At 40.7% G+C, this 25,856-nt stretch overlaps 1 protein-coding gene across 3 annotated transcripts in view; it reads right to left on the reverse strand.

The window, feature by feature from the left end:
* ALPK1 (alpha kinase 1) overlaps positions 1-25,856 on the reverse strand; it is a 63,150-nt gene that overhangs the window by 28,632 nt on the left and 8,662 nt on the right. For all 3 annotated transcript variants that reach the window (XM_045470123.1, XM_045470103.1, XM_045470113.1), the window contains exon 3: positions 1,620-1,818. In XM_045470123.1, the coding sequence (XP_045326079.1) occupies positions 1,620-1,818 (199 nt within the window). The remainder of the gene's footprint in view (positions 1-1,619; positions 1,819-25,856) is intronic.

A 25,856-nucleotide genomic window follows, 5' to 3' on the forward strand; every position in this document is an offset into this window, starting at 1 on the left:
CAACCCAATTGTTGGGGAGTAAGATCTAGGATTTTATCTAAGGTGTACGATATGTGAACAGAGGAGCATACTGCTCATGACGATATATAGGCTTAGTTGTTATCATAGTTGGAAGCCTGAGAGAAACAACAAAATGAACCAGCGAAAAGTTCGGTTTGGCTGTGTAAAGCAAAGCTATCAACAGGCCTGCTTACCACTTGACCTCAATTTCTATGTCCCACCATAGCAATTCCATATACCAGAAACGAGGTCACATTAACTCTTCCAAGTTCCAACTGAGAAGAACCAATATGGAAGTCTGCCTGCGCACGCCTGGCCTTCATCATTCTGTCCTCCCCACAGAGTGCTACACACACACATCATCGCCATCTGATGCCATCAGAAGGAACATTAGTTGCTAGGTTTTCCTCATCCCCCAAACATTATAAACTCAAAACACTGTAAAATGTCCAAGATCAGGGATTTTGGAAGGAAGGAAGTTTTCCTAAGTTCCACTCCATCCCTGCAGTTACTCTAGAAGAGTAACCAACATGGACACAATTTACGCACAGCTGCAAGAACTTGAAAGTGAATGAACTTGGGCTTTTGAAAAGTTAACCTCCACAAGCCCATTTCTCTCATGTCCTTTTATCTCTGTGCCTCTCTGCATCCAACAATTGTCCCATTTAGTATAGTCAGTACAGTTCCTTTTCAAAGGAAGTGAAGTAAAGATATTTTAACTCCTTGCAGGCCAGGCTTATTAAAAACAGCAACAATAGCTAAAATCAGTTTTAAAAGGAAGCGAAGTAAAGATATTTTAACTCCTTGCAGACCAGGCTTATTAAAAACAGCAACAATAGCTAAAATCAATTTAAAAAACTGAGCCAGTCCGGGAAGGGCAACTTGCTTTCTACTTCTGTCCTTTATTCTTTCACTCTTAGAAGTGAGAATAGCAGGCTACACATTTCTAAACCTCATGGTTATCAGTAACTTAAATAATTCAAAAATGCTATAGAAGTAAACTTCACTGTAATGCATAGCAGGTCTCTTTCCCCTCCAATCCCCCTCTACATTACATCCTAAGTTAGAATGTCAGCCTCATTTTTCATTTCATTCAAAGTGACAGAAGGAAAAAAAAAAGATACTTTAAGGCCTAATCAGGTACTGTACCGGTGTTCCCAGGGATGGAAAAACCCCTCAAATTACTTCAGTGGGTTTGTCAGCTCTATTGTTAGCATAGTCAAGTGGCCCTGCAGAAAGGAGACAGGAGAACTAAGAGAAAATAGTAGAATTTTAATCTGCTTTTTAAAGGCTCTTGGTCAGAAGTATAGCAATTCAGATACCCCTGTTTGAAAGCAGCAGGACAGATTTGTTAGAAGACAAAAGCTCCAATTAGTATTTTCCACACCCTTTCACAATTTTCTCTACCGCTTTTGGCTCTGAAACCCTTTATGCCAGGGCCTTTGTGCTGGCAAGAGGCGGGTGGAAGGGCATCGCGGGCCGGGGGCGGGGAGAGCCCGCAGCTTGAAAAGATGGCCCGCGGGCCCGGGTGCCCGCCGCACTCCCCCGCGGAAGTCAAGTAGCCCCGGAGGGAAGGCGAGCCCGCGGCTGGACGCCCGGGCCGGCGGGAGCAGGCCTACCTGCGTTGACCGAGAGTCGGGCTTGGCGAATGACCACCTGCGGGGCAATTGGCGTTCCCGGCTGCAACTTGTGGAGCCTTTTGGCGACCTGCAGGAGCTTGCCCGACACGTCGAGCCCGTACAGGAACCGGTCGCTTAAGAACACAATGGCAGCAGCCGTGGCGCAGTCGCGGGCGAGGATGGAGGCTTTCAAGGACGCCTGGAGGGACATCCACGGGACGTCATGAACCAGACAGAAGCCGCGCCCGGCGCAAAAAGAAGGCAGCCGGGACACCAAGCTTAATCTCTAGGTGTTTTTGTTGAAACAAGAGCAACAAAACCTAGACCTAGGGGGAGAAACATACTTTCTTGGGCGGCCGAACTAAAAGAAAAAAAATAATTTTTTTGGAAATGGAATAATGGAAAATGGAAAAATCCAATTCAACTGGGACAGAAAATATTTCTTTCATTTCCCCCACTACGGTTCTAAAATTATACAAGTGCTAAATGCATATTTCCTGTTATTAGAAAATTCAAACACAAGGTAAAAATGAAAAGTGCCCCTTAGTTAGTCGACTCTTTACATTAGTTTTTACCCTCCTTGCCCCCAAGCTCATTCTCATTCTTTCTCATAATGGTGTCAGAGCGATCCTTCTAGAAACTTCTACCCTTTTATGTGTGTTTAGGCATTAATTGATTCCTTGTCTTGCCTTGCTTTCTGCCCCCCCCCCCCTTCTCTTCTCCCTCCTTTTCTCTCTCATAAATGAGATTACACTACACATATTGTTATGCTAGCTGGTTCTTTCAGTCATGGTAACATCTAGAAGAGGGTTCCACATCAATTCACCACACTCTGCTTCATTTAATGCCTACATTGTCATTAAGAGGAAATACAAAATTTTAGGTAACATTTTAAACATGTGATTTATATGTAGTTAATGAATACAACAAGAAAAAGAAGAAAACTGGCAGGAAATGAAAGTGTACCATAAAGAATGAGATAAATGAGGCAGAATTGTGGGAAACATCATCTTTTGGTCTTGTGAGGTGTTACATTAAAGACACTCAAAGCCTTGTAGCTACTAGCATAAATGAGTTTCCCACCCAGCAGTACTTTCTCTGTTTACTAAACTAAATCAAGCTGTGTTTTCCGAGCATGTGAACTCACGTATAAAGCCCTGAAAGCCTTGCTTATTTTCCTAGCACGATGTTACTACACGAAGCACTGCTACATAATCCGAAGTACTGACATTTCTTGGATAAAAACTAGGTACTGGGCACAGTGCGAAGTGCATGCCATGTACTAATTCACTCACTCTTTACAACAATCCTAACAGGCAGGAAACCTGAGACTCACAGGGGTTAAGTAACATGCCCAAGGTCGCATGACCTCTGACTAAGAGGGAGGATTTGAACACAGGAAGTCCAGGTCCACATCCCACATGCTCAAGTCCCATGTTGCACCGACTTTTTTAAGAAAACAGTAGTTGGACATCAATTATCTGATACTTGCAGTGATGCCATAAATACCAAATATGTAATCAGTGTTGTTAGAGTTGCTGGTCTGAAGCATGATTTGCTTTCACAAATTTAAATTTTTTAAAAATGTTTGTTTATTCTTTAGGGAGAGAGAGACAGAGTGTAAGTGGGGGAGGGGCAGAGAGAGAGGGAGACACAGAATCCAAAGCAGGCTCCAGGCTCTGAGCTGTCAGCACAGAGCCTGACGCGGGCTTGAACTCACCAGCCATGGGATCATGACCTGAGCCGATACCGACTGAGCCACCCAGGCACCCCTACTTTAACAAATTTAAGGTAAGAGAGGATACATTCAAACTGAGAGAGAATAATCTCTGCTTTTCAAAATCTGCTTGGAACAGTGCTTTCAGAGTTGTAATTTGATACTTGTGTATCTATGAGTAAAACTGTTCTAAACTTTTATATCTGGCCCATTCCAGAATTCTATCTATGGTGCTTATTCATGTGATTTGGCTTTCGGCATATATGTTTTGGTGTGCTTATCTATAGCACTGCATATAGAAAATAACATTTGTATTTATAGGTATTCATCCATCAGGTAAAGCCTACCAATAACCAGTACAATAAGCCCTCTATTTTCATACTGATGCTCTCAACTCATTAAAGCTTTTAAGCTATCGCTGTGTTTATGAAGTCTGGAAAGTGATCATTTGCATTTATATTTATCCTTTTGTTAAAATTGATCACTGCTCTCATTGTGGTATTGATGCCATATTTTAGGGGGGACGATGTCTTCCTTTGATGTTTTTTTTTCCACGTGAAGGGAGCTTACTTACTGTAGCACACCTGGCCTCTTTCTTTACCCACTCTGCCCCAGGGGAGGTGGAATGACTAATCTGGTAAATTTGGGAAGAAGAAACTGGGCATGTCTGCATGTCTGGCTTACCTCCTCTCTCTCTTTCTCTCTCTCTCTCTCTCTCTCTCTCTCTCTCTTTTGTTTCCTTGGGAACAGGTGTCTAAGGGAAACAGGATTCTCTGCTCTTTCATATCATAAGTCTAATCCAGAAAGCCACCCTTTATGTGGTGTTCTGCTTGCCTCAGTAATTTCTGTGATTGAATGAGGATGTCTACATAATTTAGGGGTTCAGCTAGCAGACCCCTTGTACTCTAATATGAAGCTATATCTTTCTTTCTTTTTTTTTAAGTTTATTTGTTTATTTTGAGAGAGACAGTCCGAGTCGGGGAGGGGCAGAGAGACGGGGTGGAGGGGCGAGAGAGAGAGAGAGAGAGAGAGAGAGAGAGAGAGAGGAAGAGAGAGAATCCCAAGCAGGCTCTGTGCTGGCAGCACATGGGGCTCAAACTCACAAAACCATGAGATCGTGACCTGAGCCGAAACCAAGAGTCAGAGGCTTAACCGACTGAGCCACCCAGGTGCCCCTGAGGCTATGTCTTTCAATTTAGTCTTTATCAGAATTAAAAGTAATGTTTAACCTGATTCTGCCTACCTTTTTTTTTTTTTTCTCTCAGCTTGCTCAGAATCCAGGAGGGAAGGAATCCTGGATCCTCTCAAAGATCCCAACATTAATTATTGCCTGATATATCATAACCCTTTCTGAGGAAAACTGCTTTGCCCAGGGTCCCTGCCTTTGAAATAGCTATGCATTTTGCTACTTGCCCTTGACTCCATTTCCCCACCCACGCACCAGCTCAAAGTTAACCCAAGAGTACCCGGCCCCACGACTCTGTGGCCTGGCTTGAAAAAATGAACTTTCAAATCTGAACTAAGAAATATAGAAGGGTAGAAAGAAGCAGAAAATAGAATACAGCTAAGTCATATTTATGGGCAATGGCAGAGTGAAGATTGAAGAATGATGGCTCTGAATCCAAATTTACCTTTTCATGAGGGCCATTTTTAGAGTTACAGGCCTCCTTTATTGTTCCATTATGTTTTCATAATAATGTACACCCCATTTTGTGAATATGTTTGAGTGAACCTCTGTTCTTTCCAACCAAAAAAAAAAAAAAAAAAAAAAAACCCGAACTAAAACTGCAATGCTCAAAACTTCTATTGAGAATTGTCAAGTAAATCATCAATCTGAAAAACACAAATCTTGAAGCAAGAACAAGTCAGCCATTTGACATGCAGAAACCGTAAATCAAATGGAAAGGAAAATTTATGGTGTTATGTATGCCTTACTCTGTTCAGTAAGGCCTGTTCCTGATCAAGAGTCCTTCCTATGCGAGGTGTACGTGACACAGTCCGTGAGTTTGCAACCTCAGCTGTTCCCTGCACAACTGGCAGCCTGTTCCACTTCCAGGCTTCCTTACAGGTCTGCTTGGAAAGTGCAGCACTCTTCCTGCAACCCTGCTCATGACTATGTATCCTGCAGGGTACTCAGCAAGCCACAGTGGGTTCCCTCTCTTCGACGTTGCACTTCAGTGTATGCTCAATGTTTAGTTCTGTTCTCCCTTCTCGTAGGTGCCCCACTTCAGCGTTAAGGTGATTGTTTACCTACATGGGATGCAATGTTTAGTGACAGGCTATTTTCCAAGGGTGATTCTCAATCCTTACCTCTCTGATAAAAATGGTTTCCATCATTGTAGCACCATCCAGTTTATGAAAAACATTCACGTGCATTAGCCCAGTTAAACTTAGAGTAACTATAAAATCTAAGTAAGGTAAGGAAACTGAAGTTGAGAGGTTAAGTGACTTTCCAAATTTATAAAGTCAGAGGGTCAGGGTCAGGCAAGAACCCCAATCTGCATCTTTAAAAATATTTTTTTTATTGTGGTAAACAATACGTAACATGAAATTTACCATCTTCATCATTTTTAAGTGTACAGTTCATTAGTGTTAATCCACATTGTTGTGGAATAGATGTCCAGAACTTTTCCATCTTGTGAATATGAAAGTCTATACTGATTAAACAACTCCTCTTCCTTGTCACAACCCAGTCCCTGTAACCGCCATTTTACTTTTTTTTTTTTTTTAACTTTATTCACTTTTGAGAGAGAGAGGCAGGCAGAGGAGGGGCAGAGAAAGGGGGACAGATGATCTGAATCAAGGTCCATGCTGACAGCAGGGAGCCTGATGTGGGGCTCAAACTCACGAACCTGTCAGATCATGACCTGAACCAAAGTCAGAAGTTCAACTGACTGAGCCACCCAGGTTCCCCTTACTTTCTATATCTGTGAATTTGATTATTCTAGGTACTTCAAATAATTGGAATCATACAGTATTTGTCCTTTTGTGGCTGGCTGGCTTCATTTAGCATAATGTCCTCAAGGTTCCTCCATGTTATAGTATGTGACAAGATTTCCTTCCTTTTAAGGCAGAATTTTTCCACTGTATATATGTACCAGACCTTGTTTATCCATTCATCTGTTGTTGGACATTTGGGTTGCTTCAAACTGTTGGCTATTGTGAACAGTGCTGCTAATGACATGGGCATACAAATATCTCTTCAAAGCCATGCTTTCAATTATTGTGGCTACATATCCAGGAGTGGGATTTATGGGTCATATGGTAACTCTATTTTTAATTTTTTGAGAAAGCTCCAGGCTGGGTTTCCTTAGAGATTCCACCATCTTACAATCCCATCAACAGTGAACAGAGTTCCAATTTCTCCATATCCTTGGCCAACACTTGAGGAATTCAAATGTCTAAAAGGTCAGTTTTTCTTCTGCTTTCTCCTTATAGTCTGATCAAGGTGATTTGGCTCAGTGCTTGATCTGGGCATAGGATACTGGGTCTTTGGAGCTAGGGCTACACTCATCACTCACTGAACCCAAACAGTAGCTCTAAGGAAACCATATCCTTTATTATGATGAGAAAATTCTAAGGGGGGGAGGGACAAAAAACCCCCACAACAATTGAAAAGAGTGTTTTTGTTATGTATTTAAAAGTAAAAGAAAGAAAAGAAACTTTATGGGAGATGGCCTTCACTGTCACTGTTTTGAAATTCTCTAGTTAAAGTTGGTGCCATGAGAGCAAATGATGATTTGGTGATTAGCTAGAAATTATTCCAGCTGGACATTCTTCACACTGAGCTGCAAAGACACTTTGCAATTCCAGTGGTAACTTCTGTGAGGTGGTCTTCCTGTGTTGGAAAGATGGAGTTTCTAGGAGTCTGGGTAGGTCAAGGTGGCCAGAGTTCACAGAGAAAGGAGCACAAAGCAAGAAGTCCAGAGATCTGAAAAGGTCCTTCAAGTTTTCAGGAGACCTCATTCATGGAAAGGCACCACACCAAGCTGGAGAAAGAACTTCCTAAAAGGACTAGAGGAAACAGTCCCCAGGCTTCATGTAGGTCTTATATTTTCACCAATCAGAAATGAAAACCTTGTTGTCCACAGTGCATGGAGTATTCAGAAGGGCATCACTTCAATAGTGAGTTAAAATTAGAGTAAAGTGGCTCTTGGTCTACTCTGAAAGTTTAGAAGCAAGCTTGAAAAAGAGCAATTTCCTAACTTGACTGAGTCCCAAAACAAACCTCGAAAATATTTATAGGCAGGACACCTGGGTGGCTCAGCGGGTCAAGTGTCCGACTCTTGATTTTGGCTCAGGTCATGATCTCAGGGTTCCTGAGTTTGAGCCCCACATCAGGCTCTGCACTGACCACATGGAGCCTGCTTAGAATTCTCTCTCCCCCCCTCTCTCTGTCCCTCCCCTGATTGTGCGTGTGCTCTCTCTCTCTCTTTCCCTCCCTGTCAAAGCAAATAAATAAAACTTAAAAAATTAAGAAAAAAAGTGTTTGTGGACTTGCAAAATACCCACCATCCAATGTGGTAAAATTTACGATGTCTGGCATCCAGCCAAAAATTGCCAGGCATGAAAAAAAAGCCCAAACTGCAAAGAAAAATAAATCAATAGAAACCGACCTCAAAATGACAGTTATTATAACTGTATTTCGTAAGTTTCAGAAGGTAGAGTAAAAATTAGGTAGAGTTAAAAATATACAAGGGAGATGTGAAAGTTGATCCAAATCAAACTTCTAGAGATTAAAAAATATATAATGTCTGAAATGAAACCACAGATATCTGAATTTGTTTCTTAGCTGGCATTTATTTGTCAATGGCAAATTACTTAACCTCTCGGAGTCTCAAAGACTTCATCTGTGAAATGTAGATAATGTTTATTTTCAGTGCTGTATCAGGATTAGAGGAAATGTGAGTCAAATGCTCAGCACAGGGCCTGGCACATGGTGGGTGCTTAATAAATGACAGGGAATACTGTGTGTGTGGGGGGGGGGGATAGGAAAAAGAAGTCAGTTCATGCACTCCTTTTCTCCTTATGGCAAAATAACAAGAAAAGACAGGCTCTGAAAATAACCGTCAGCAGAACTTTCAATAGAGTGAAAAGGAAATAATCGATCATGTGTATAACATCTATAAGGCTCATCTCAGAATACGACTAAGCCTCTAATTTCTTTTAATCTCTTTCTTCTCTTCGCCAACTCTAAGGAGGGATGTTGCTAGAAACTGAGAAAAAAAAAGGAAAATGAGCAGGCTTTATGGCAGTTGGTGAAGGAAAGCGGGTTCCTGAAAGGGAGCCTTCGCAGCACGTGCGAGTTGCTTTTGGCTGTCGCCAATGGAGGAATCCCTCCCCAAGCACCTGTAAACTGATGCTGCAAACACCCCATTCTGCATCCCGCATGAACACGCCATATATTTGAGCAGAGAACATTGCCTAATCTATTTTTCCCCCTTCTACTCTTAATAGATTGGAGCACAAAAGCCTGAGAGAGGGTGACCTGCCAGACAAAGGCCCTTTGAGTTCCTTGGAAAAGTAGACTTGGAGGAGGATGGAAGGAATCCAAGTGGCCCTATTATTTCCACTTGCACTAATTAGACATTTTTCTGTCAGCTATTGAGCACTGCTGAGAGGCCAAACTCACTGAATTCATTTCTAAAGTGTTTACAGAAGTTTGCATCTGTTTGTGTCTCTTCAGGAGGAAAATAAGCACTTCAATAGCATTGTGGAAAATCTAAACGAAGCATCCTATTCTGGAGGACCTGGCATCCCCACAGCTGCATAATTTAACTCCGTTTGGGGCTGAGCTTCTCGCATCTCTCTCCAAAACCTAACGATGCAAAATGCAGAGAAGTCAACTCAGGAGAATCTTTTCTTTCTTGCCATTGTCTTTTCTCTCCCTCTTTTGAAACTTCGGCATGCTGTGCACTACATACAGATTTAGGTGGGTATCATTCTTGTCGCCCCTCTCTCGCATTTCTACCAGCACTCTGAGAAATTAATACCCACTTTCATTTGCTGCCAAGTGAAGGGATAGTAAATTCCTCAGCGGCAACGCCGAATACATCACCATCCTGGGAATCTCCCCCAAATGTACGCCCCGGGAGCACTCTGACTTCAGGACGAGGGTAATGAAAGGAGGCCAGAGTGTGTGGCAAGGAAGGACACTAAAAGAGAAAGTTTCCCTACATGGTAAAATGTGCCTGGGTTATGCACAATTAGATTAACATGAAAGAGAGTCCCTCCCCCACCCCCACTCCCCAAAAAAGAAAGAAAAAGAAAACAACACAAAAACCCTAACCCACTGCCTACATGGGCAGTGCCTTTGAAATGCATATTGGTCTACATGGAATTTGATTCAGGTTCTTTTGTTTGGGTTTGTAGGCCTATGACTGACCTGCCATCACAGAGCACTCAAAAATATGATCTTTTTAGACAATCTCACAGTAGCAGAATTTTAGTTGTTGGAATCAACATAGGATAACTCAAGGAAAAAAAAAAAGGAACAGGAATTCTATTCCTTTATCTTTCTTCAGAGCTTGACTTAAGGGCTGTCAGATTGTTCAAATAGCCACCAACTTGTGTTTTTCTTGTTGAGTGATCATGTTTAAATAAAAATATGTGGATGTAGATAAGAGAGTGCTGGATTTCTAGAGACAGGCTTACAAATGAGTGTGTGCGTGTGTGCGTGCATGTGTGCAACAGCCCCACAGTTGTTTTTTCACATCTGTTTTCAGAATGGAAAATATGGGGTTCTAATTGAGTTTATGGCACAAAGGGAACTTCACGGCTAGAAAGCTGAGTCAGGTGGTAAAGGAATTAAACTCCACAATGAGATTTCAATACACAGATGATTGAAAAAATGCTAAAGAGCTTTTTCTAAGGGCTTTTGCTGAACAGCAGCAAGGAAAAGTGTGTGCCGTTTTCATGGTTCCTTGCATTAGTGCTAGCCCCTCCCGATGCTGAGCATCAAGTTTGGGTCCCAGCTATGGGTTCAAAGCCATGATGCGTTTGCAGCAATGACAATGGCAGCTGTTCTCTAGGGGGGCTGGGTGAGGGGACTCAGAACTGAAGCCATCTGGCATTGCAATTGGCAGGAATAGTGGAAAGGGAAATTATTGCTGCATAGCAAATTGGGAGATTGGAAAAAAGCAGGGGAAAGTGGGGAAGATGTCCTGAGGTGAGGAATTAGCAGAATAAACAAATGAAAAATGATGATGCCTGCATAGTTATACATCAATAAGGAAAGCAGAGTAAGAGTAGAACCTGTCCAATTGGACTACTCAAGGTCAACGGAGGACCAAGCATGTCATGCTCTAAATTTGTCCACCCGCTGAAATGTGAGGAAAAGAACCGAACTTTCCTAAGGTTTATGCCCAAGGCTGGTTAACATTTCACTGATCTTCTTTCATTTTACCAGTAGAACATGCAAGTCCTTTTTGCAAAATAGTTGCATATCTTTTTCTCTATATACCTAATGACAGCATTTGCAATCATCTCTCCCTGCTTTTCATCCTCTCTCCCTTATATCTACCATAGATGGAGTTGGCTGTCTTTTAGAAGAAAAAGAAAGCAGTTTCAAAACAGATGACCACTTGCCCAGGATCCTAGTGAATCTCATGGTCCCTGAGAACCAGGGACCTGCATGCCTTAGCCTCTTCCAGGTTGTGATGGCCACTATCACTCCAGTCACCACTGGTCATTTCAAAATCCACATCGACGATTCACTTAGCACACTGATCTCTCTTGCCACAGCCTCTTTATCTCCAGTGATCTTGCTCTACACCAAGCCTTAGTCTCTATGACTATGATACTCATGACTCCCATGGTCAGTCATAGCCTAGAACTTAAAATTTTGATAACAGCCCAGTTGGAATCTCAACTTAACCATTTGATTCTCTGATCTTTATCTACTATTCTAACTGCCTTTCTCAGTAGCTCAACTGCAACAATTCTGCAACCCTTCAGGGACATCCACACAATCCATTGACCCCTACTATTGTTGTGTAACCAATCCCCTCATGTGCTCGCTTGACTCTTTAAATTCCTGCGATGCATTGGGGCACCTGGGTGGCTTAATCATTTAAGCCACCAACTTTGGCTCAGGTTGTGATCTCACAGTTTGCGAGTTCAAGCCCTGCATCGGGCTCTGTGGTGACAGCTCAAAGCCTGGAGCCTGCTTCAGATTTTGTGTCTCCCTCTTTCTCTGCCCCTCCCCTGTTTGCACTCTCTCTCTCTAAAATAAATAATAAACATTAAAAAAATTTAAATTCCCACAGTGCATCCAAGTAATGACTTTAAAAAACCCATTCTTGATGCCTTTGTCACTTTCTGCTTCTGTCACATAAATCTGGCAATTCCAACTATATTTATTGTTAAGGAAAAATGTTGGCCTCACATTAAAATCACTTAAGGGAGGGGCTCCTGAGTGGCTCAGTCGGTTGAGCCTTCGACTTCGGCTCAGGTCATGATCTTGGGATTCGTTGAGTTCGGTCCCTACATCAGGCTTACTGCTGTTAGTGTGGAGCCCCCTCTCTCTCTGCCCCTCTCTTCTTGCACTCTCTCTCAAAAACAAAATCTCTTAGGGGAACTTTAAAAAGTTCAGATGTCTAGATGGCACCCCAGACCAGTTAAATTGAACTCTCTGGGAATTGTACGCAGGCACTGATTTCTTTTAATATCCCCAGGTGATTCAATGTGCAGGCAGAGCTGTGAATCCCTGGGGTAGCCTGACTGTTAGCCACTTTCCTCATCCCTCAATTCCTTCTCTTGCTAAAGGTGGAATGAGTTATCTGATGGGAGGGGGCATACCTGGCTCAGACCTTTCCTCTCCCCTCTCTTCAAAACTTCCTCCCTGTTCGGGGTGCCTGGGTGGCTCAGTTGGTTGAGCGGTTGAGTGTCTGACTTCAGCTCAGGTCATGAACTCGTGGTTCATGAGTTCAAGCCCCACATCAGGCTCTGTGCACAGAGCCTGGAGCCTCGTTCGGATTCAATGTCACCCTCTCTCTCTCTGTTCCTCCCCTACTTGTACTCTCTCTCTCTCAAAAATAAATAAAGATTAAAACAAAATTTTAAAAAAAAGGGGAGGGCACCTGGGTGGCTCAGTCGGTTGGGCGTCTGACTTCGGCTCAGGTCATGATCCCACAGCTTGTGAGTTCGAGCCCCGTGTTGGGCTCTGTGCTGACAGCTCAGAGCCTGGAGCCTGCTTCAGATTCTATGCCTCCCTCTCTCTGTGTCCCTCCCCTCTCTGTCTCTCTGCCTTTGTCAAAAATAAATAAAGATTAAAAAAAAAATTAAAAAAAAATCTTCTCCCTGTTCTACAATAAGGGAAGGAACTTGCCAGCAACAAAATGAGTTTGGGGTAGAGAATTTACCAACTCACTTGTCTGAATACCTAAAGCTACATTCTCTTATCCATTTTAGAATAATGAAGGCTGCTCTTTTGTATCTATCTTTCAGTTGGCTCTGAACACAGTAGGTGACAATGAGTATTATTTGTTGCTACTTACAATCCCCAAATTATATCTACTTTTCTGCCTAACCTGAGCTTCTACCCAAGTAATTGCATGTGGCTGGAGAAAAACACACAACCATGACACTTTGAATTTATGACCTTAACATGAAGTTGGCCCTCAGCACAGCCTGACAGTCCAGCTACACTCACACCTTCTGCTCTCTTCTCAAGGTGCCATGCTTTCTGTGGACAACCTGGCTTCTTCTTTCACTGAGAAAACAGTCAATGAGAAGAGACCTTTCTTATTGTCTTACCCGGATTTATCAACCCTCTTGCAGTGGAACCCATGTTTCTGCCTACTGTCCCTTTGCCAGGGTTAAGGCCAACCTCCCATTTATATACTCAGTTCTATCCCTCCCTCTTTGCTCTAGGACACGATTCCTGTAAACACCCTTTTTCTCTTCCACATCATTAATTTCCTCATCTCTACTGGATCATTCTCATCAGCATACAGACATAGTGTCTTCCATCTTAAAAAATTTTCCCTTAATCATATGTCTTTGTACATCTTTGTCTTAGTTCAGGCTGCTATAACATAAAATGCCATAAACTGGGTGGTATAAACCTTGTTATAAACATCAGACATTTATTTCTCACAATTCTGGGGAAGTCAAAGAGCAAGGCGCCAGCAGATTCAGTGTCTGGTAAGACCCTACTTCCTAGTTCACAGACGCCATGTTTTTCCTGTGTCTCCCTGGGGCCTCTTTCATAAGGGCATGAATCCCATTCATAAGGGCTCTGCCTTCATGGCTCAGTCACCTCTCATAGGCCTCACCTCATAAAAACTTCACCGCGAGGGTTAGGAATTCAACATATGAATTTGGGGTAGGTGAGGGGATACAAGTACTCAGTCCACGGCAATCTCTCCCCAGCTCCTATGCCATGGTCTCTGTCCCTGTTTACAGTCAATCTCAAGAGTTGTCTAAACTCACTGTCTTTACTTCCTCATTTCTCATTCTTTCTTAAAGCTATATCTTTCATCCCCAACACTCCACTGAACCCATCCTTTTCAAGGTTGCCAACAGCCTCCAAATCCAACGACCATTTATTAATCTTCATTCAAACTCCTAGAAGCATTTGGTTGAGTCAATTAGTCCCTCCTTTTTATTCAAGTGACTTCTGGCATTTCATTTTCCTGGTTTTCATTCTACTTCAATTGCTTCTTTTCTTCACTCTACTTTGCTGGAGTATCCTTCTCCAGCCTCTGAAAGTTGAATGCCCTAAAAGTTTTAAAGCTGCTTCTCTTCTCTAGCTGCACTCACTTAGACTGTCCCATAGCCTCAAATATCATTTCTGTTGGTGAATCCCAAATTTGAATACCATCCTTGGTCTCTTTCCTGAAATGCAGCCTTGTATATGAGATTGCCTAGATAACAGCCAACTTGTCAATTAGGTATATCAAACTTAACATATTTATTTTCTTTTTTAATTTTTTAATGTTTATTTATTTATTTATCTTGAGAGAGAGAGAGAGAGAGAGAGAGAGCGAACAGGGGAGGAGTAGAGCAAGAGAGGGAGAGAGAGAATCCCAAGCAGGCTCCACACTCAGCACAGAGCCCAACATGGGGCTCTATTCTATAACCTTAATATCATGACCTGAGCCGAAATCAAGAGCCAGACACTTAACCAACTAGGCAACCCATGCACCCCAATTTTATTTCTTAAGTAGGCCCCACACCTAATGTGGGGCTCAAACTCATGACCCTCAGATCAACAGTTGCATGTTCTACCAACTGAACCAGCTAGGTTCCCCTCAAACTTAACATATTTAAAACAGAGCTCTTTATTTTCTATACTTGGTTGCTTCTCTCTTGGTGTCTCTATCTCAGTAAAACAAATCATCCATTCATTTGTTTAGGACAAAATTTTAGAGCTTTGACTCCAGGTTTGTGACTCTTCTCCTTCTCTTTTCCAATATATCAGCAAATCCTATTGGCTCTACCTTTATGTACAAATGTCTACAATATTTATTATTGATACCAATGTCATGGTTACATGTAATGACAAAGAAATGTCAGAGAAGCCTGAGAAATTAGAATTCTTATTCCTTCTTTTTTAACTATGAAAATATCTCTAAAATCATAGCAAAACTATTTTCTTGGAGAGTGCTTAACTTGGAAATAAACGAAATGAAAAGAAAAATCAAAAGTCTATATTAGTTGATGTGACACTTGACTGCGGACAGAACTCAACTGATTTGGGGCCCATGAGCTTAATCTCAAAAATGAAGGGGAACTCATTATTGCAATACACTCCATTTATAGGGGAAAATTTTGCACGTGAAGCTTTATAATGTATCAAATGATTCTTGGCATATGATTTACTGAGAATTTATTCATTCACCCAACAAAATATTTAAGATATAAGATGTATCTTATAGGCATTGGATATACAATACTAACAAAGACAGACATGGTGATATCTGATCTTCAAACATTTTGAAGATGAAATTTCCCAGCTCAATGTATTGGGTGGTTTTTAGAAAATATAGAAGAGATGAATGTCAGAGTTAAAAACAAAAATTTAATATTTAGGGGTGACTGGGTGGCTCAGTCAGTTAAGCATCTGACTTTAGCTCAGGTCATGATCTCAGAATTCATGAGTTTGATTCCCATGTTGGGCTCTGTGCTGACAGTTCAGGGGCTGGAGCCTGCTTTGGATTCTGTGTCTCCCTCTCTCTCTCTGACCCTCCCCCATTCACACACACTCTCTCTCTCTCTCTCTCTCTTTCTGTCTCTCTCAAAAATAAATAAACATTAAAAAAATTTTTTAAAATTTAATATTTAGACCAAACATTTAGCATTATAATCTGAGTCAACACATTGAGTTCAAGTCCAAAAATAGGTCCCCAGAAGAAGAGCTATTTGATGAAGAAGATGCATTCTTCTCCCTTGTCCTAACCACCTTGGTTCCTGAGGAGATGTCTCCCTTCTCAAAGAGTACCAAGTCAGGTCAAAAGCAAAAGTTCTTATCTAATATGGAACTGGAAGACCTTTGTAACTGATGTTCTTTTGTTTCCTGGGAACCGTGTTCACCTCATGTGGATATTACTCCTCTTAACAGCTAATGGGTTCCATGAGTGGTAATAGCAAAGGAGTCTCAGGTTTTGCCCTTAAGGCGCTCCAGGGAAGAATCCAGAATATTGGTTCATCACTGCTTATGATTCTTCTATCTCAGTGGCTGTCATCAATGGTTGCAGAGGAAGAGGCCAGCTTGACAATCAGTTTTGTGGTCTGGGGTTCTTCCACAGGTACATTATTTTCTCTCCTTTTTTTTTTTTTTTTATAGTGGTGGTGTGTGACTGCTGGTACTGGGAGAGGGACTCATGAAGAAGTTCAACTGTCAGAGTCACTAACATACTGTTTGGAATGTTAAGTTCTTTGCATTGTTTGAAAGGTTGCCTATATACATTAATAGATAAATCTGAAAAAAATTCAGTCATTTTTGATATCTTGATAGCAAAATTCAGCTAGAGTCTTGATTACTCTATTTGATCTTAGCTTCTGTCTTTTTTTAAAAAAATTACATTTCATTTATTTTTTTGTGGAGGTAGTATATTCACATAGTTCAAAATGTGCTTGGGGATATAGTGAAAAGTCCGACACCCTGGGCCCCCTGGGCCCAGGCTCCTTCCTCCCCTCTGAGAAGGTGATTGACATTATCTATTTCGTATATGTCCTTCCAGAGAATTTTTTTAAATAATAATTCAGTTTCTTAACAGCTAAGTGGTATTTTTAAAAACATAAATTAATACTAAAGGTAATACTGTAATATCAAAAGGTTTAAAAATTCATAAAATATTTTATATTTGCTTCCTTTTTTTATGTTGTGACTTTTATTCTTGTGACTTATTCATTCCATAACTGAAAGCCTATATCTCCCTCTCTCCTTCACCCATTTTTCCCATCCCCACACTCCTCTTCCCCTCTGGCAACCAACTGTTCTCTGTATTTATAGGTGTGATTCTGCTTTTTTTGGTTTATTTTTTCTTAAAGATTCTACATATGAGTAAAACCATATGATATTTATCTTTCTCAGTTAGCATTACACCCTCTAGGCCCAAATAGTTGTTGCAAATAGCACAACCTCATCCTTTTTATGGCTGAATAATATTCCATTATATATAAATAATATATATTTATAATTTATTTATATATATATATAAAATATATATTTATAATATATATAATATATATATTTATATATAAATAAATATATAATATATATATTTATATATATAATAACATATATATGTATGTGTATGGGGTAACTTTTTTTAACTTTTTAGTTTCAACTTCTTATATATAAAGATAATAATACTGTACAGATTACTGAGAAAATTAAAGAGAACGTATGTAAAATGCTCCATAATAGATGCTCAGTAATAGGAACTCATTATTTTGAGAGTGGATTGGGAGTAGATCTGTGGAATCACTGTCTCAGTTCTCCCATCCAAGTACTAACCAGGCCTGACACTGCTTAGCTTCCGAGATCAGATGAGATCAGGCATGTTCAGGGTGGTATGGCCGTACACAATCTCTCTGTTCTCAAAACAGAAAGACAATTCAAAAAGACTCCTCTGAAGTTTACTAGTAAGAAAGAAATTAAGCTTTACTGACATTTTAAAAAGTAGATGGACACCAGCTCCTTACTTTGCCTGTGTGTCAGATGGCCACTTAGTACAGATGTTACCTGAGGAAGCCCTCATCTTGGAGGGGCCAACAATGAGAACTCTGAACTCAATTTTCAGTTGCTTGTATTGCAGTTTCTACATATCTGGTTAAGTAGATTGACAGATGATAGTATTATAAATCACGGCTGCTTTGAAATAACTCATAATAAGAGGGAGAAAGACTATAAACATCTCAAGGCAAAGTTCTTTAAAGAATTGTCAACTTTACAGGGTTTAGATTTTTTATAAACAGACAAGTTCTCCAAAATTTCCTTTCCTGTGATAAGTGGCTGACAACAGTATGCTATCCAAAAGGTATTTTGAAAATGTTTTTCAGATCATGAGGGCTGGAAATGTTTTCATCATTGTGATCTTCATACCAAATAAAGCATCACATAAAGATAACTCACACAAATGGGAAATTTTTAACCTGTTTAAAAATCTTCTTCATGAAGAGCTTTTATATCCTTCGTTAAAAAAATAGTATCTTCTGATTAACTTGCAAAATGTGGAAATTTGCAGCTGAATTTCAGCACATGATGTTTCAGGATTCATGGATGGATTGAAATATGGGTAGTATGGATTAGCTGACCTCTTTTATTTGGATCTGCTTATGTTAGAAGGATAAGGTTTTTCAACTATGACAGCCATTAAAAAAAACTAAGTGTTAAAAAAACCCTATCCTCCCCATATCTTCAAGGCACAGTGCTAAGATGTTAAACATAACATCTAATTAAACATATTTGATTATAATTTTAAATTGAACAAGAAGTTCTCATGCCAATAATGTAATTTAAAAAATTATTGTAAAGTGGTCATTTAATCTTTGTGTTGTTCTTAAGTTTCCCTTCTATAGAAATATATATACATATGCATAGTACGTGCATATAACTTATTAAATGAAAAATTAAACGGGGACGCCTGGGTGGCTCAGTTGGTTAAGAGTCCGACTTCGGCTCAGGTCATGATCTCACGGTTCGTGGGTTCCAGCCCCGCGTCGGCCTCTGTGCTGACAGCTCGGAGCCTGGAGCCTGTTTCGGGTTCTGTATCTCCCTCTCTCTCTGTCCCTCCCTCGCTCACACTCTGTCTCTCTGTCAAAAATATATAAACATTTAAAAATATATAAAAAAAGAAAGAAAAATTACATGTAAATCAGGGTGCCTGCTAAAATGTTTTTCCTGATGGGGTGGGCAACAACAACAACAAAAATCAAAGGCAACTGATGCAGAATATGTTCATCAGTGGGATAACGTAAGTTTTCTTTGGTGCTGTACCAATATAGCCTAAAAAAGAAAGGGCTAATCCCAAATATCTGCGAAATTTGTTGAGCTTAAAAATTTTTGGTGTCTGCCCTTGAGAGTGAGGCAAGTTGGTTTAATAAGCTGGGTAGATGATTTCACGTCATGATAGGATGAAGGCAGGCAGAGGGAGGAGGCACAGGGGGAGGTCTGGATTATATCTCAGCCTAGCCACACTCGGTAATATAGTTTAGGAGAGTCTCTTGAGCTCCCTGAACCAATCACCTCATCTGCAAAATGGGCATAATCAAATCTACTTTTGAGGGTTATTCTCAAGATTGTATGTTGTGAACATATCAGATTGAATCCTATGAAACTGCCACGGTTTGATGTTTGTTGACATACAAAGACGATATTTTCATATTGTTTGAACTAATAGGATCCGTGTCAGATATAGGGAGATGTATTTTTAGAGATGATATTTGTAAGCTCCTTAGTTTTTTCACCTATAAGATTTAGGAGGTGATGTTATTCTTACTTACTGACAGGACTGAATAAACACCCCCCCAGGATTTATCCTTTTCTGAAGGTCACTGCTTTCTTCTGTCTGCCCGGGGACTGCAACGTGTTAATTTCCTGCATTTTGAACTTGGCTGCTCTGTCTGCTCATCTTATTCGGATCAACTCTTCCAAGACTTGGCTCAGCCTTGGGGTTTCATTATGGGGAGACATGAAGCTCATGCCATAGGGTTAGCCCTCATCAAAGGGATAACTCGCATGCCCGATTCTGTGGCAGCTGAAGTTTCGTTGGTAGAATTTTAAAAACAAGTCATCGTTTTAATTTAAAACTTGAAAGTACCGTATTAAAAGGGGCGGTTTTTGGCACAGTTTTAGAGCAGGGTTTAAATCCTTGGTGATTTTAATCAGACTCTATCTTAAAGTCTGAAACTTCATAGGCCTTGGGGCTAATATTTGTCTTTTAAGGACTCCATTCTCTCGGTGCCTAATTTTCACTTATTGAATGAAATTTATTTTTGATGAATCTGAACATTTTGTCTGGTTGCTTTTCCAAAGAAGGACTATGAGGTTCAGCAGGTGAAGCTAAGGTTTTAAGTGTTGATAATAGGAAATGATAAAATTTCTGTCTTAATTAATTCTGCTCTAAGTAAAAAAGTCCCATGATGTTAGCAGAGGGAGCCCAAGGCAGATTATAGGGCAGCAGAAAGAATAGGAAGGCGGCAAGGAAAGGCTGGTCAAGTTCTACCACAGGCCCGTGTGAAGTATGGGGGTGTGCAGATTCAGGGAGATTCAGGGACCTGGGTGTCATATCCTGTGGCTCTTGCTGATGGGGTCTGTGACTTACGGTGAGCCACCTCTTTCTCTCTCTGGGTTTAAGTTCCCCACTGACCAAATGATGAGCTTGAAAGAAATGATCTCTAAATTTCCCTCCAGCTTCAATGTTCTATCATTTGGTAAAGAAAGAACTTGTATTGGGGCGCCTGGGTGGCTCAGTAGGTTGAACGGTTGACTCTTGATTTCAGCTCAGGTCAAGATCTCATGGTTGGTTGTGAGATCCAGCCCTGCTTTGGGCCCCATGTCGAGCCTGCTTAAGATTTTCTCTCTCCCTCTCCCCCTGCCCCTCCTGCACTCACACATGTACTCTCTTGGAAAAAAAAAGAAAAAGAAAGAGAAAGAAAGAAATTGTATTCATGCATACCAATTATATAGATATATACACATATATTTTCCATATGTGTGTATGTGTGGGTACACAGCTGTGTGCTAAAATAATCTCCAAAAACATAACAGGAGAAGAATGATACTTAGCTTATGGCAGGCCATTAAATGGGAAGAGAAGATTCAGAAATAAGAACGTTGCAATTTCAAATCCTTCCTTTATCGGCAAAAGATGCCTTGTCCGAGTCACTTAATTAATCACCTTAGCTTGTTCATTGTTAAGATAGAAGCAATTCCGTATCTGTACTTGGTGTGAGAGAAGTGGTGCAGCATAAACTTACTACCCTTACTTAAGTTTTTCTGAACATTTGACCTGATCTGGATTTAACCGACTGAGCCACCCAGGCGCCCTTGACCTGATCTGGATCTAAAGGGGACTGATCAACAGATACTCTTCTCTCTCTCTCTCCTTCCTTTTTCATAATGGTAAGAGATGTTTATGGTGAAGAATAAAAAAATGTATAAAGAATAAAAGTCAAGTAAATAAAAGTAAAATCCCACCACTTTCATGGAAATGCTCATCCAAATTTATGTAGATTTTGTTGTTCAGGATTAGTATTAGGTACTTTTGTAAGATGTACAGTTTAAAAGAGTTCTTGTTTTCAAATTAACTGAGATTTGCCCCAGAGATTTAAGCCAGAAGAAGTAGCGGATGGCCATCTTAGAAAGATGGTTTTGGTTGCAGTGTAGAGTAAAGCTGGTGGGTCATGGTGATAATGAGTACTACCTGCCAATCTATTTCTGTGTCTTCCCCTCCTGAGCACATGGAAGAATGGTGTTTTCCAGCCTTCTTGACGTCAGTTGTGACTGCATCGCTTACTGTGACCTGTGGTCATTTCTGTATGCACGTATGTAGAGCCACTGTGCAATTCATCATTTCCTTTTCCTCCTGCCATGGCAACTAGCAATATTCTAAATGGTAGGTATTCCATCAAGCTGGGTCCCTGAGGGGAGTGCCATGAAGCAGAGCTCTCTTTCCCCCCTCAGATGGACATATAGAGACGTGAAAAATCAAACCTTTATTGCTTTAAGTTTTGGCATTGCTTTTTCTGCAGCCTAACCTTACTATTCTTGTTTATACAGGGGACATGACTAGAGGTAGGGGAAGGGTTGGATATAATCTGGGAAGGAGGTGTCATGGTCTGAACCAGCACAGGTGCAGTAGGGTTGGAGAAAGGAAGATGTATTTGAGAGATATTTATGAGGAAACGGTGGGACTTGATAATTAATACGACATGAGGGTTGATGGGAAGATAGAATTAAAGATGATTCCTAGGTCTTGATTTGGGTAACTGGGAGGTTCATGATACCATTTACTGATATTGTGATCACTGGAGGAAGAGACAATGGGGTGGACGGAGCGAGCAGAAGTGGGGAGATGATGAGCCAGTTTGGGCCCTAGGGGACTTGAGATATCTGGGACATCCAAATAGAGATGGTTAGTGGACTGTTGACTGCTCTATAGCCCCGAAACTGAATGAAATAGAAAGAGTGATTGGCTTTTTCCAATCTGTTTTCTCCAGCCACATTTAAGGATGAAATAATATAGTAAATACCCTACCCTACTTTTTTTTTTTCTTTTAGAAACCATTTTTGTTGAAATGTCCTTTTGAACAAATTCTATTCTTGATTGTGGACTGTGGTATATTTTGCCTTCTTCTCTATAGAGGCATAGGACCACATACTAAGAATCTTGAGGTCATTTGAGAGTTTTTTTATTGCATTATCTTCCACATGTACATTAGCCAGCTTTCCTTTAGTGTATTAGTTTCCGGTGGCTGCCATAACAAAGCACCACAAACTGTGTGGTTTAAAGCAACGAAGATGTATTGTTTCAAAGTTCTCAAGGCTAGAAGTCAAAATCAGGTTGTCAGCAGGACACACTCTCTCTAAGGTTGCACGCCTCTCTCTCGGCTTCTGGTGTTGCCAGAAGCCCTGGGCATTCCTTGGCCGATGGCTGCAAAACCCAACCTCTGCTGCTGTCCTCACGTGGCATTCTCTCTGTATCTCTGTGTCTTCCCATGGCCTTCCTCTTATAAGGACACTAGTCAGATTGGACTGAGGGCTCACTCTACTGCAGTATAACCTCATCTTAACTAATTACATCTGCAATGGCCCTATTTTCAAATAAAATCATACTTGGAGGCACTGAGGGTTAGGACTTCAATGCGTCTGGTGGGGGACAAATCAACCTAGATCACTTGGTAAGACTGTGATAACCCCAAAATTTCAGTACCTTTAACAACAAAGTTACTTGGTTGTCGTTCATATTTAGAATTGGCTGCAGTTTGGCTCTAACTCTGAGACTCTGCTCCATGTATTTTGCCCTTTTCAGAAGCCAGGCTGAGGGAGTAGCCATGATCCTGTTCATGAGGCAAAGGAAGACTTCCAGTGGTAGAACTACACAATGGCTTATAAAGCTTCTGCTTGGAACTGGCATATGTTACTTCTAATCACATTTCATTGGCTAAGACAGGTCATATGGCCGAGCCTGTAAGAATTAGAAGAATATGTATTGAGCACCTGCCACATATTAAGTGATCGACAAATGGGAGGAACTGTTCCAACAAGCAGGGCTTTTGACAAAGGTTGGTTGACCCATCTCCTCATTCTGGTGGTTTTTCCAGGACATACACTAGGTCTTCCACTTCCTTTGCCTTTCTTTCAGTGTTCAATATATCAAATGTGTGGCCCATGTTAATACTCAGTAAAGTTTTCCTGAGTAAATGAATGAATATGCAGCTTGCATTCATTTTGCCTTTTGCATCTTAATGAAAAAGATCTCCACTATTAAAACCCCAAGGCACATAGTTGAAGGTGAAACTTCATTTGAAAAAATCACTTGCTGAAAGAATCATAATCCAAAAATTACCTATTACTGCTTTTGAATTCTCTATTTTTTAAAAATATTTTTTAAACATTGATTCATTTTTGAGAGACAGAGAGAGACAGGGCATGAGCAGGGGAGGAGCAGAGAGAGAGGGGAGACACAGAACCCAAAGCAGGCTCCAGGCTCTGGGCTGTCAGCACAGAGCCTGATGTGGGGCTTGAACCCATGAACTGTGAGATCATGACCTGAATCATGATCTAAGCCAAGAATTCTCTATTATTAATATGAAAACTGACACCTGAAATAAATGTTTTAAAATTGGTTTTAAGAACTTCTTAAACCCAGAGCTTATTCATGGAGAAGAATTTTATTGCTTCCAGGGATAGCATCTCACCTTACCTAGTCCTCACACAATGTATCTTTCTTGAACTTGACTTTTCATTTCCTAATACATTTATAGTCATCTTTTGCTAAATACTATTCCTGTCCTCTCTGCTCTTAGGTTAATCACACTAGCCATTTTAAAAACCTTTCCCCATAATATTGTAATGAACAACTCTTATCTTTATTCATTTTCATTTATGTTTTAATTTTTTTATATATTTTCTAAATGCTTATTTGTTTTTGTGATAAAGAACGCCAGCAGGGGAGTGGCAGAGAGGGAGGGTGACAGGATCCAAAGTGGGCTCTGTGCTGACAGCAGCTTACCTGATGCAGGGCTAGAATTCATGAACTGTGAGATCATGACCTGAGCTGAAGTCAGATGCTCAACCAACTGAACCACTCAGGAGCTCCTATTTATGTTTTAATTTTTGACCTCTTAGTACTTTAAGTAGTTTAAAAATAACAATATCAACAAATTAAAGGCAACAAGATTATCTGCAGACATATAAATATTCTGGAAGTTAAATCTATCAAACTTCGTTCATCCACAAAGCTTTTTCACCCAAGATCACATAAGGAAACAACTACTTATTTATGTAGTCTCTCTTCAAATTACTGGTAGCACAGATATTTCCAAAAAAATTGTGGAATAAAAGTTATCATATTATCCATTTTCATGGTTATATAGTTAAAGAGAAAATGGGGAAAAATCCTCATTTTGAGACTGCTTTATCTCCTTGCACCCTACTCTAGCCAACCTCTAAAAATTACCCCATATCTCTTTGCAGAGACACCCCACTAAACTTAAGTTCCCTTTCTCCACAGAAACAGGGCTGAGGAGAGGCCAGATCCTTGCCAAGATCAGGATGCCCAAATCTGCAGGAAGGCTCAAAAGCAGGGCCTGGCCAGCAACTTCTCTTAGCCCGGCAACCCAGCCTGCTCTCAACTGCGACAGACATGCAAATCCAAACATGTCTTTAATCTCCTTTTTACAAGTTTTGTTTTCATACTTTCTTTATTTGTGCAGAAAGCATCCTTTTTAGAAGTGTAAAAGTTACTGGAAAAGTTACAAAAGGTGGCATCTACACAGAGGCCGGTGCCTTCATTCCCTGGCATCTCAGAAGCAAGGAGAGTTTTACTAGTAAGAACGCTACTGTGCCCGCCCAAAACCAAGCTAAACAGAAGCTAATGGTAAATGCCTTCAATACTTTTTGGAAAAAAAAAAAAAATCCATCAAAGGTTTTGCTGAATGATATTTATAAGGGCCTTACTGTTCTCTTTCAAAAACTGAAATGCCCTTCTCCGACACTTGAAAAAAATTGCTTGTGCTTTTCATCTTTTCCTCTTAGAGTGTAAACATTGTTTTGAGTGAAAAGAGCTGAAGGAGCGCTCACTTTCCCTTGAAATTTTATTTTTAAATAAGAGAGGGAGAAAATCCTTTTTCTGACTAATACTAATAATACAGGTCAAAGTGTCAGGCGATATACAATTAAATGGAAAACAAAAAAGGTTCCCCCTCTTTTTCCCACAGCACAATGGCACTGGAATATAAATTACCAATGGAGATGAAATAATACTTCAAAGCCTGTAGGGCAGGGCAGTGCAGTGTTTACAAAGTATTTTCTATGGCATGATGAGACATTAAAGATGATGGTAACCCATGGACTTGAGGGTGTTATTGAATAGTCTAAAACTAGCATGAGGTAGGATTTTAGGTCCCTATAGCCTGTGACCCCGTGATAGGCTTTGTTTCACAAGGGCAGCTGCAGTTATCAACAGATGTTTCAGCAATAAATAATTGGTATCATCTCGGAAAAGACCCATCTACCTGGGGAGAGGGCATAATACCAAAAACACTGCCCAGCTATTACAGCCACATTAATCTCCCATCTCTCCAGGTTTCTTGGGGAGCGTGCTGCAGGTGTTTTTTCTGGGAGAGAGCGAACAAACTCTCTCAAGTCAGCGAGCTTTGTGTGGAGTGTAAAGGAGGTTGGCCCCTGCCATAAATTTCTGTCTGTGGCCACACACCAAAGGAGAAAAGGTTGGGGGTGGGGAAGGAGGAGGCGGGGTGGGGGGGAGCGTGTGGGGAGGGAGGAAATGGGAGAGGCTGTGGAGAACAGAAAGCAAAGCATAAAACACATGTAATTTTTCTTGATT

The sequence above is a fragment of the Leopardus geoffroyi genome, chromosome B1, assembly GCF_018350155.1.
Source record: "Leopardus geoffroyi isolate Oge1 chromosome B1, O.geoffroyi_Oge1_pat1.0, whole genome shotgun sequence".
NCBI lineage: Eukaryota > Metazoa > Chordata > Mammalia > Carnivora > Felidae > Leopardus > Leopardus geoffroyi.